Here is a 12,240-nt window from a genome sequence, read left to right on the forward strand (position 1 = left end):
TTTGGTGGCCTTCTATGATGAGGTTACAGCATTGATGGATAGGGGAAGAGCAACTGACATCGTCTACCTGGACCTGTCCAAAGCATTTGATACTGTCCCATATGACATCCTTGTCTCTAAACTGGAAAGACATGGTTTTGAAGGATGGACCACTCGGTGGATAAGGAATTGGCTGGATTGTCACACTCAAAGAGTTGTGGTCAACGGTTCAATGTCCAAGTGGAGGCCAGTGACGAGTGGTGTTCCTCAAGGGTCAGTACTGGGGCCAGTGCTATTTAACATCTTTGTTGGTGACATGGACAGTGGGATCGAGTGCACCCTCAGCAAGTTTGCAGATGACACCAAGTTGTGTGGTGTTGTGGACACGCTGGAGGGAAGGGATGCCATCCAGAGGGACCTTGACAGGCTGGAGAGGTGGGCCTGTGAGAACCTAATGAAGTTCAACAAGGCCAAGTGCAAAGCCCTGCACATGGGTTGGGGCAATCCCAAGCACAAGTACAGGCTGGACAGAGAATGGATTAAGAGCAGCCCTGAGGAAAAGGACTTGGGAAGTGTTGGTGGATGAGAAGCTCAACATGAGCCAGCAATGTGTCCTGGCAGCCCAGAAAGCCAACTGTATCCTGGGCTGCATCGAAAGAAGCGTGGCCAGCAGGTCGAGGGAAGTGATTCTGCCCCTCTACTCTGCTTCGTGAGACCCCACCTGGAATACTGTGTTCAGCTCTGGAGTCCCCAACATAAGAAGGACATGGATCTGCTGAAGCGGGTCCAGAGGAGGGCCACGAAGATGATCCAAGGGCTGGAACACCTCTGCTATGAAGACAGGTTGAGAGAGTTGGGGCTGTTCAGCCTGGAGAAAAGAAGGCTCCGGGCTGATCTTATTGCAGCTTTCCAGTACTTAAAGGGGGCCTACAAGAAAGCTGGAGAGGGACTTTTTACAAGGGCATGTAGTGGCAGGACAAGGGGCAATGGCTTTACATTGAAAGAGGGCAGATTTAGATTAGACATAAGAAAGAAATTTTTCACTCAGAGGGTGATGAGGTACTGGAACAGGTTGCCCAGAGATGTTGTAGATGCCCCATCCCTAGAAGTGTTCAAGGCCAGGTTGGATGAGGCTTTGGGCAACCTGGTGTAGTGGAGGATTTCCCTGCCCATGGCAGGGGGGTTGGAACTAAATGATCTTTGAGGTCCCTTCCAATCCTAACCATTCTATGATTCTATGATCTAGCCTGCATTTGAAAACAGCATAAATGACTGAAAGGAAAGTAATTAAAAGGTGATACTTTTTGTCTAAAATAAAGAAACTCTTAAGAACATATTCAGATTTATGGCATCCTCTGCATGAATGGCTTCAATGGTCAACTCCTAATTTATTGCAAGATTTTTTAGGTGTATTTAAAAAATAAAACTGAGAAATAACCCTACAATGCTTTCTGTAGAATACCGCCTTTCAAGAACTGTTTGATAAACGTCTCAAAGATTAGTACAGATAGCCTAGATGGTAAGCTTAAAAATAGGCCAAGTGTTCCCCATTGGCCGAAAAGAATAATCACCAACATGTTTGCTTATGCCTAATTTGGATGAACAGATTTGTTTATTTTAATAGTTTGCAAGGCTAAACACAAAGTAGTATATGCAGGGCTGGGGCTTGAGCTTTAATCATAGAATCATAGAATTGTAGAATCGTCTGGTTGGAAGAGACCTTCAAGATCATCGAGTACAACCATTCACCCTGCACTGTCAGGGTCCCTAAACCATGTTGCTCAACACCAAATCTACACGGTTTTTAAACACCTCCAGGGATGGGGACTCCACCAACTCCCTGGGCAGCCTGTTCCAATACTTCACAAGCCTCTCTGTAAAGAAATTTTTTTTGATATCTAACCTAAATTTTCCCTGGCGTAACTTGAGGCCATTCCCTCTCATCCTGTCATTCATAATGTGGGAGAAGAGACTGACTCCCATCTCCCTACAACTTCCTTTCAGGTAATTGTAGAGAGTGATAAGGTCCCCTCTGAGCCTCCTCTTCTCCAGACGAAACAGTCCCAGCTCCCTCAGCCGCTCCTCATAGGACAAGTTCTCTAAACTCTTCACTAGTTTCGTTGCTCTTCAAACTTCTTATGATTTGTATTATCTGAAGCATTTCGTCTTTTACTTACAGAATGTGATTTGGTGGAAATTAGATACTGAACTACTTAGAACAGAAAGTCTAGAAAACAATTTACGACTAGATCTGCAATATGTTAGTGACAGACCATCACATTGTGCTACATGATACAAAACTTTTTTTTTAATCTTGCCTGTACCTAAATGAGATTAAAATTTGCTACCCCCTTCAACTGTCTTTACCTAATCATCTAGACAACATATTTGAATGCTGTTAATTTCATGGTTTTAATGATCATATCATAGAATCATAGAATGGCATAGGCTGGAAGGGACCTTAGAGATCATCTAATACAACCTCCTTGTCATGGGCCGGGATGCCTCTCAACTAGATCAGGCTACTCAAGGCTCTGTCCAACTTAGCCTTGAACACCTCCAGGGAGGGGGCATTCACAACCTCTCTGGGCAATCTATTCCAAAGTCTCACCACCCTCGTACTGAAGAATTTCTTCCTAAGATCTAATCTAAATCTTTTCTCCTTCAACTTAAACCCATTTCCCCTTGTCCTATCAGTGGACACTCTTGTAAAAAGTTCCTCCCCAGCCTTCCTGTAGGTTCCCTTCAGGTATTGGAAGTCTTCTCTTTTCAAGGCTGAACAATCCCAGCTCCCGCAATCTGTCCTCATAGCAGAGGTGCTCCAGTCCATGGATCATCTTTGTGGCCCTCCTCTGAACACGTTCCAACAGATCTATGTCTCTCTTATGGTGGGACACCAGAACTGGATGCAGTATTCGAGGTGGGGTCTCACAAGAGCAAAGTAAAGGGGGAGAATCACCTCTCTAATCTTTTTTTAATAATCTTTTTTTTTAATAATCTTTTTTTTTTTTCTCCTTTAGTAAACTCCTTGCAAGTTCCTGTGGTCCACAACAAAAAAGATGCCAAGGATTTTATTCATATTCATTATTTTTATATACCTAGTCATAGCAGTTTTTATCTTTTTCTAACCAGTTAATAAAAACTCACCTTAAAGTGTATAATACTCTTCCATCACTCCAGATTCGAAGCAAACGATTTGGAGTTGTAATCCAGTGAGCATCAGATTTCCTTGAGTTCCGGAAGAAAGTGTCTGGAATCCAAATTTTTCCAACCATGTTGCTATTAAGCATAAGCACTTTCATCGAGCTGTTAAATTTCAGACGACTGTCATACCATGTCTGGGCAAAAATTATATCTATAGTGTATTCCTAAAAACAGAGATGTATGTATTTACCAAAGTCTGCAAGCCAGGAATTTTTAATTTATATATAAATCTACAGCCACTACTTCTATTCTCTTTCGTATCACCATTTGCATAGCACACAGCAGCTTGTAACCCCAAACTGAGAAATTTCAGACTGATGAAAGATGCACACAGCCTTCTACCCCTACCTCCTCTCCCCTGACACACACTGATTATTTAAGGAAGAGGAGGGACATGTGAAGGGAGCTCGCTATAACTTGGAGGTCCCCAAGGCACAGTGCACCCACATCTGGGAGACCTAGACAGAAATTTAAAGGCAATCTTAATACTTCAGGGCTAGACTATGCTTGTTCAGACAAAGATTCTGTATCTCTTAAGAAGTAAACCAAATAAAATCCTGTATTTTTTTCCCCAAACTTTATAACATGGAATTTAAGATCCTTCAAGAAATTTCAGATTTTGAAAAATTTATAAATATACGTGAAGTAAACATCACAGTTTGCAGAGCTATTTGTTACCATCTCTCTCATATATCTACCTACATACACACAAAAGTATACACAATCATAATCAGGAAGGAAATTTCCCTAAAGCAATTCCACTTTACTTATTAAAGCCTCAAGAAAGCTCCTTTTGTGATAGAAAGTCAAATTCCTCAGTAGACTTGTGGCCAGAAAAGAAAGGTGAAGAATAAAATAAATAAATAAGGGGGAAACCCACAGCCTTTTAATGAGACAATTCTTGACACAGCAAAACTTGAGAGAGATAAACAGATGCAATTAAATACTGTTTTTCGAAGAATTCAGCTAGTTGTTCCTGCACTCCAGGCAAAGGAGCAAAACAGCAGCCTCCTCTCTGTTTTATTTGTCACAGCTCCAGACCATGACTCTGACCTTAAGGGCAACAGTCTCTCTACTTGATGGCAGATGTGATCTTTCCTGCACAGCTGCCCCATGAGGGCTCCAATGAGCAACTCCACAGCTCCTCTGCAGGGGAAAAAAGCTGAAGACCAGACTTAGACACTTGATGTTGGTTGTTGACCTCTCAGTTACAGGATGAATGGGCAGGGGGAAGAGAAAAGGAGACAATGCTTCAAATTCTTGCTTGAGCCAAAGGGGTCACTACTAGTTTATTCGGTCAAAAAAAGTGTACAGTGCAGACAATCAATGCTATTTTTAAATAAAATAAAAGTGGAAGGCTTCACTGGTTGGAGTGGATTTTTTTGGTCATTTTACTTTTAAATAATCATAGCCAACTGTACAAGTTATGAGCTCCTCACTCATTTCTGCAACCAATACCACCCATCTCCCAAGAAAGTTTGTGAAATTTGGCACTTCACCCTTGAGAAGTGCCAAGGCAGATATTTCAGAATTACTTAAATCTCTCTTAATTTACTCACTTGTCCAGGTGGACGAAGAACAGTTTCAGGAAATAAATATGCAAGAGAGAGGCTTGCCCATGCTCTGTGATGTATGTATGGCAGATGAATTACCACCTGGACTATGGTAACTCAGTGACTCTCAAAGGTTATGAATAAGTATTGTATGAGGCAAACAGTGGAGGAACAGAGGGAACAAAAGGACTAATCAAAAATGCATTTTAGAGATGACTTCACTCTAAAACTCTGCTTATTCCTTGAGAGGCACTGCCTCAGGGGAAGATTCTGCAGGTCAAAACAGGTCCTTGATTACTTTATTTCTGTAAACAATGTCCAAGACAGCTGTGAAAACCCAGGGCCTGACTAACCTCAAAATTCAGCTTTCTGTGCTCATTTATAGTGGTTACAAGTGGAAAGGAAACTTGCCTTGCTATAGTGTAAATAAGAGTCTGAGTGCACAAGAGAAGTGTTTTAATGGGCTTAAATGGAACAGAATGAACAAAGATTTATGTGTCGCCTTTACAGTAAAAATAGGGGAAAAAAAAGTGACTGAAATCAACAGACACGACCAAATGTATGAAAAGAGCAGACTGTCTGAGTTTGAAGGTGTTACTCTAAGCAGCCACTTCACAGTAGCACTGCATTGTCTGAGAAAAAGAAATTTATCAAAGTGTCATTACAGTCAAATCGACCCAGAGCAAGAATACTCAGGTTGTCATAGAATACCAACCACCCTAACAAATTAAGATAAAAAAGGAAGAGGACCTTACAGATTATTTTGAACACACAAAGCAAAGGAACAGCCTCGGCAGACCCAGATGCTTGTATTCTCTTACCTTTCAGTATTAAATGTTCAAGTTTTTATCATACCCATGTATTACAGGAGTTGTTTAAATAACTTTTTGGAAAAAAAAAAAAAGAAACTTTGTTAAAATCCTTCACTATACATTTATCACTGGTAAAAATAATCCAACACATAATAGTTTAATATCATAAAATTAGTAACTACTTGTTTCCAAGTATCTTGCTGACTATATAACAAGAGATCCTATTGCTACCCTCTTGTCACATACCTGCAGAGGGTGGTCCTCTGTTTATAAGATGACACTCAGCACCCAGACATCTCCATCTCGCTCAGGAGTCAGCCAACCAAAGGCATAATCCTATTAATCATCCCACCTGAAAGATGTGGACTTCGAGCCTCACGGTGAGTGGCAGCAGCAGTTCACCCCTCTCTTCAGCAGGGCCCAGAGTCAGTGCTCTCTGATTTCTCCCAAGAGCATTTATTCCACTTCTAACATCTGTCTTGGTGGACATTACTATCTACTTCTGCAGTATATCTATTTGTCCTATGCCTCCCTGAGATCTCTCTGTGTTTGAGGGTCCATAATACATACTGAGGCTACACATATTCCTCATACAATGCATCTCACACAAGATCACATTTTCAACCCATACATCTATACTATCTTTTACTTACGTGAACTTTAGCATAAGTTCCAAGCACATACATCTACTCACATTGCAGAGGTGCAAGGCATGTGAAAGTGGGACTCAAATGTGTATTAGTCTTCTTTCTGAACACAAGTTCCCCTGCAGAAGAAGCCAGGTGGCACAGGTCCAAACAGACCCCAAACAGTCACCAAGCACAGGCAAACATATAGGATGATCAGACAGCTAAGAGTCTGGCAGCATAAGAGTAATAACCTGAAAGGGAAACTATGCTAGGGGAATTATGAAGAAAGTTGGATTCTTTCTGAAATACTAGTTTTGAAATTGGCCTGATATTTTCAGGTTTTATGAATTCATACAATTAATTTCTTTAAATTTGCAGATTTTATGGATTCAGATATTGAATTCCCTTAAATTTGAAGTTCATGAACAATATTTCATATTTCCATATAAGAAGGAGAAATCTGTGTCCCTAAAATTTGTTGAAAATGAGGTAGAGAAATCACTATACTGTCTTTTATGGAAGTACTTTGTTTCAAAAACTAGATGAATAAAACCCCTAGCTTTGTTTAAACATCATATGAGCAAGTACAACAGCACATCAGACTTATACAATATTCTTTTAGTGCAACAAATCTTTCTGAGCAACTATTTTGTTTTCTTTGTTTTCTTACAAAAAGTTAAATTTAACACTCTTATCACTACTTCCATTAGTCTTTCATAAAACTCACCATCCAATGCCACTGTAAAACTGTAAAAATTAGTTTACTACTCTCTCTTTCAAACGAAACTAGTAATAAAATAGCCATGCAAAATAAAACGGAATCAATCTGTGGCTGCATTAGTCACAGTCATAGGAAAATGCATGCTTATTCATATTTAGCCTCGCAGAGTTCAATAACCATGGCATACTTTAGCTCATATTTGGCATTTGATCAGATCACTGAACTCTTTTTTGCACAGTTGGCATAAAGAGCCCACCTGCCTAATTATTTACAGATAACTGCAATCCTGCTCCATCTCTTTCCTCTCTAAAAGATCATAACAAACTCCAAAGACTGGGAACACAGTCACTAATCAGAGATCACCATTAAAGGGTCAGGCAGTGAACAAATTGTGAATATAGAAAAGCAGGTCTATAGTCTCAGAGAAAACCATTTAATAAATAAAAGCAATTAGTTCAAATAAAGCAAAAACAGCTACCATATGGGAATAAATGGAATCCTCAATATCAGTTTCATTGCCATGAACATTTCAATTACAGTCAGACATGAAAATGGGCCAGTGGATTGGGTTTTTTATTGGAAAGCTGTGAAAGAAAGGGAGGCAGATACCATCCTACACGATTGTTTCTCAGTGCAAACTGTATCACACAAATTTCAACATAATATCAATAAGCATGAAAAAAATCTCACAAAGCAGAAAACCATTTTTCTTGGCTATATTGTCTGACAGTCTCACAACTGATTTGATATTCCACAGTCAAAAGTGGACTAGCTACATTGTTGGCTGGTTAACTGCAACACATTTCATTTGAGAACAGGAAAAAAGTGGCCTTGTTTCCTGAGGCCAAACACAAATGCAATGAAAAGTTTGAAAACCAAACTCAGAACCAAAAAATTGTGTTAATGAACTACAGGCCTGCAACACTGTTCATTACCAGTTAATTTCAAAGAAAAATTAATAAAAATATACTCTTGTCATTTCATCTTTATTCAGAAACTCACTCCAGCTTTTCTCCCAGATTCAAAATTTCACCCAAAGAGGCATCTGGAGTTTTCTTTAACACAATAAGCTAATTTAGAAATCTGTTTCATAGGGAGCCTCTCAACTCAGTTTGATTACAAAGTGTGATGTGACTTCATCTTATTCAGTTATCTGAGCTTCAAGACATTTTTCCTACATTTCTTCATTCTATCCAGTTTTCTATGACCTCAATGTGAGGGAGGCAGGGAATTTTTCAGAAAAAAAAAAATGAAGAGGAAGCTAAAGAGTGAGTTCGACCAACCTATATATTTCAACATTGAGAGATGTGATTTCGTATCAAAGTCTCAGCTTAGCATACTGAATATGACGTTTATACAACAAAGAAAGTCATAGACAAAACTGGTAACCACATGCTTTCCTAAGAGGTAAGCACCAAATAAAGCATCAAGCATCAGCCAATTTATCTTCATCTTTCCAGTGTGCTGCCAATAAACACTCTTAACCTTTACCTTTTCCCTCACCCAAATATCTCTGGACATCAATAAGGGGCTGTTAAGCAATTTATTAAAATACTTGACCTATCTTTGATGTATAACTGTTCTTCACAAAAGGTCTAAAATGTGGTTGCTCTCCCTGGTGAGTTACTTTCAAAGCCCTTTAAAAATATTTTTGAGCTGCTTCAGACTTAATGATGGTTTCAGAGATTCATCCCCATGGCTGGGACTGAAGCAAAAGGAAAATATCTTGTTTTGGTAAATCACTTTAGTTTGTTGACTAGAGCAATCTCAACCTAGTGGCCTTAGGGTAAGATCTGAAAGATCCAGCAAATCGCAATGATTCTGACATGTACCTGCAATATTACATTAAAGATGGTGCAGCTGCAGAAGAGGTGGGAGCGGCAGGAAATACACTGAAAAAAAGTGCACAGCATCTGCTTCCAGAGTCTTGTAACCAGTCAGATTCTTATAATTGTGCAGGTAATCACACTGGCGGATGCTATGAGAACATATGCACGGGTTAAGTGGAAATATGGTAAATCGTATCTGCAGAAGGTAAGGGAGTACAGCAAGACCTACATAGTCACAATATAGAAAAAAATCTATCACTCTTCACATCATAATTTGGCATCTGTGCTTATCCAGTCCTTATTTTGAACATGCAAAGTGACAGATGCAAACAACAATATGAATAAAAGGCAAGATTTATTTCAGTGCTTTATAGATTAGAAACTGTAATTAAAATCTTGCCAATAGTCAAAAGATTAGCTAGAAAAGTAACTAAAGCACTTCAGCAAAATCTCTGCTTTTATTTGATCAGTGTAGATTTTGGGCATTTGAAGAGAGTGTAAGGAGAGGAAGTAGATTACATATAAAATCTATATACATTCCCACACTGAAAGCAATACAAAATGTTATGTTTTGCTTTTCAGTTGAAACTTGAACATTTCAGCCACTGCCACTCATAAACAGACATTACACTACAGATAGAGAACAAAAAAGTCAGATATAAATATGTCTATATATTAAAAAACCAAGAGTGAATACTGACAGAGATTAAGGGTTCGGCTTTGGGGTTGTCATTAGTGATTTATCAACTCCATTAACTGCACTTTCTAAATTCTGCTGCTACATTTGCCTTCCTGAAACTAGAGAGATTCAAGCAGTCAAAATTGGTCCTGCACACAGCTTTAGAAATAAAGGTACATGTTGCTCAAGCATACATGTTTTTCTCCAGTTTCCTTTTATAAATAAGCTACAAAGTCACCAACACATCACTTCACCTTTCAGTATGGTGTAACTATTTCTAAAGTAAGATTAACGGCACAGTTACTGTTTGCCTTTTTATTTCCATGGTTTTCCTGCCATGATCCAAAATCCCAACATTGATGGCAAGGAGACTTATCTGGATTTGGTTGCTACCCTGCAACTCCTGCAAGATGCATGATCCTACATGAAATACAGCACTCCTATCAGTTCAGCTTTCTGGTTGATGAGGCAGTCGTGCAACTCCAAATATCAATCATCAGCTGCACTGAAGATATAAGAGCAAGGACAACTGCTAAGGACTTCTAAAAGAGCCTCTATTTACTTATTGGTGCCAAGCATATAACCCTTTGTAGGGATAACCCTTTACAATAGAGACACTACTGTTATTCAAAAAGGTAAAATCTCATGCAGCATTTACTGAACAACAAACTCCAAAACAGTCCAACAAAAAGTGTTTTAGACATGCATTCTCCATGGTCATCGAAATAACCATCCAGAATGCATGAGACTTGATGAAATATAAAATCATACAACAACAGAATAAAAATAATGAAGGCCAAGATCAGCAACTAGAGAAGTTAAATTCACTTACTAGCAGAAGCACATTGCATTTCCTAGTAGCTATTTTGTCAGTGCTGTCACCCCTCCTAATGAGGGTGTAGGACAACACTCCTTCCAAGAGTGGGTCTGCTTCCTTGGTAAACAGCTTGGAGGTGCTGCTGCAGGAAAGGGCATCCCCCGCTTTGTGAAGTGAACTTCCTATAGCATGCACTGTGAGGAGAAAAATCCTGTTCCTCTAGCTGCCCAGTTTTAAACAGAGGATGAGGTTCTGTAGTGTCAGCATGGGTCTTGGCACCAGCCATTGTAGGGGCCAATGAATGACAGCAGGTTTTCTCTGGAGACCAGCAAGGAAGGAGGCCATGATAACCTGTATGGTGGGAGCCATGGCCAAGGAGAGTTTGTATTGCAACAAGCTGTTACGCACCATTGTAAAAATCAAAGCACATCCGCTACCTGTCTTCTCGAAACCCAGTTCGAATCTAGGCCAGTAAAATCATTCCCTCAACTGGAATGCAGCATCACAAATTTCCATATAGACAGACAGATCAGGAATTAATAACAAAGAACAGGTATGTAACGTGCTTCAAAATATTCATCATCTGTTTGACACAAAGCTAAGAGGTACAAGACAAAGAACTAAATGCAGCTTGTCTCTGCTGCAGACACAAGGGAGACAACCACAGCAGAAGCAGACAGAAAGTACTTGGAGAGGATATTAAGGCATCAGAAGTAACAATAAACTGCACGACAGAGCAGCCAAGCAGTCGCTGCAGTTCTAGGGGGAAAAGTGGGAGTGAAGCAGTACTTGGGTTAGCTTTAGTACTAGTCAGTACTTTTACTTTCTTGGTGAAGTTCCATGTGATACTTATTTTAACATCATTCTTGATTTAGATCATCTCAGATCACAACTGAATTGTGCAGGCACTCAATACAGCTTGTACAGGATACACAACCTCTGCAAGGAGCTTACAGTTTGAATTTAACATAAAAGACAAGATTTGGAAAGACGTCAGGGGCATAAGTAACAGGAAACAGAGAACACAATACCAGTCAGAAGTACAGGTAGTGATGTTAGCACAACAAAAGCTTAATTGTTTGTGATATTTTGTAGCCTCCACAGAAAGAAAAAAAAAAGTAAGTTTGAATAGGAAAATAGGAACATGGTGAGAAACAATGAAGCAGCTTTGCAGACATTTATAGAAAGTGTCTTTCAAGCATAAAAGGCAGCTTGGGAGAAAGCGCTAAGAAAAGTTGAAAGGATAGGAGCTGATGCTAGTGAGATCTGAGACAGGAAATGGCCTCTCGGAGGTAAAAAAAAAAATGGCTGGGATAATCTTTGAAGTGCCTTGAAAGTGAATGGAAACTGTTCATGTGTGAGGTTCAGTGAAAGAGGAGACAGAGGAAGAACCTGAGCAAGAAATGACTTAGTAGAAACAGTGGAAAATTCTCTCTGCAAGACATCTCTAGATGGTATGAATGGAGCAAGACCGCAACTGGAAAGGTTACAAAAACATGTCATCATAACAGTGGGAGTCTGGGCAAGAGTTTCTCTGTGGTAGATTAAAAAATAAAAATAAAACCCCTCAAATTTGCTTTGCAATCCGAATTTGCAAGACTCCAAATAAGACCCTACTCCTAAGGGTTCTAAGATCCATTATATCATAGAAAATGTTGAGATTTTAGGCCTCAATGACATACAGAGCAGTGATTATCCACAGCAACTGAGAGTGTGAAAGGGGCAAAAAGTGAGACGATTCAAAGCTATGCTTTAGTTACATTGAGCTAACTAAACATTTGTGAACAGATATGAGGGACACAAGGCAACACTTTGGATTGGACATAAGACAATACACAAAATAGCAGGCAACTGGCACAGAAAGGTTGTTGAATTTGTGCATGAAACTACCAAGATGTAGTTAAGAGCAGAAAAAGAAAAGGTGACCATGGAAGACATCCTGCACAGAAGTACCAAAGGAAGAGCTTTAAGAAGTACATTCACATTGACTCTTAAATAGATAAAACTCTGGGAACAC

The 12,240-nt window shown here is 39.6% G+C and overlaps 1 protein-coding gene across 2 annotated transcripts in view; it reads right to left on the reverse strand.

The window, feature by feature from the left end:
* Positions 1-12,240, reverse strand: part of GABRG1 (gamma-aminobutyric acid type A receptor subunit gamma1) — a 48,137-nt gene that overhangs the window by 15,794 nt on the left and 20,103 nt on the right. Inside the window, exon 5 of one of the 2 annotated variants that reach the window (XM_086612584.1) lies at positions 3,127-3,347. In XM_086612584.1, the coding sequence (XP_086468710.1) occupies positions 3,127-3,347 (221 nt within the window). Of the gene's footprint in view, positions 1-3,126; positions 3,348-12,240 lie in introns of those variants that run through there. The other variant, XM_086612583.1, reaches the window with a different exon arrangement.

The sequence above is a fragment of the Tauraco erythrolophus genome, chromosome 5 (assembly GCF_009769465.1).
Source record: "Tauraco erythrolophus isolate bTauEry1 chromosome 5, bTauEry1.pri, whole genome shotgun sequence".
In the NCBI taxonomy this organism is placed as follows: domain Eukaryota; kingdom Metazoa; phylum Chordata; class Aves; order Musophagiformes; family Musophagidae; genus Tauraco; species Tauraco erythrolophus.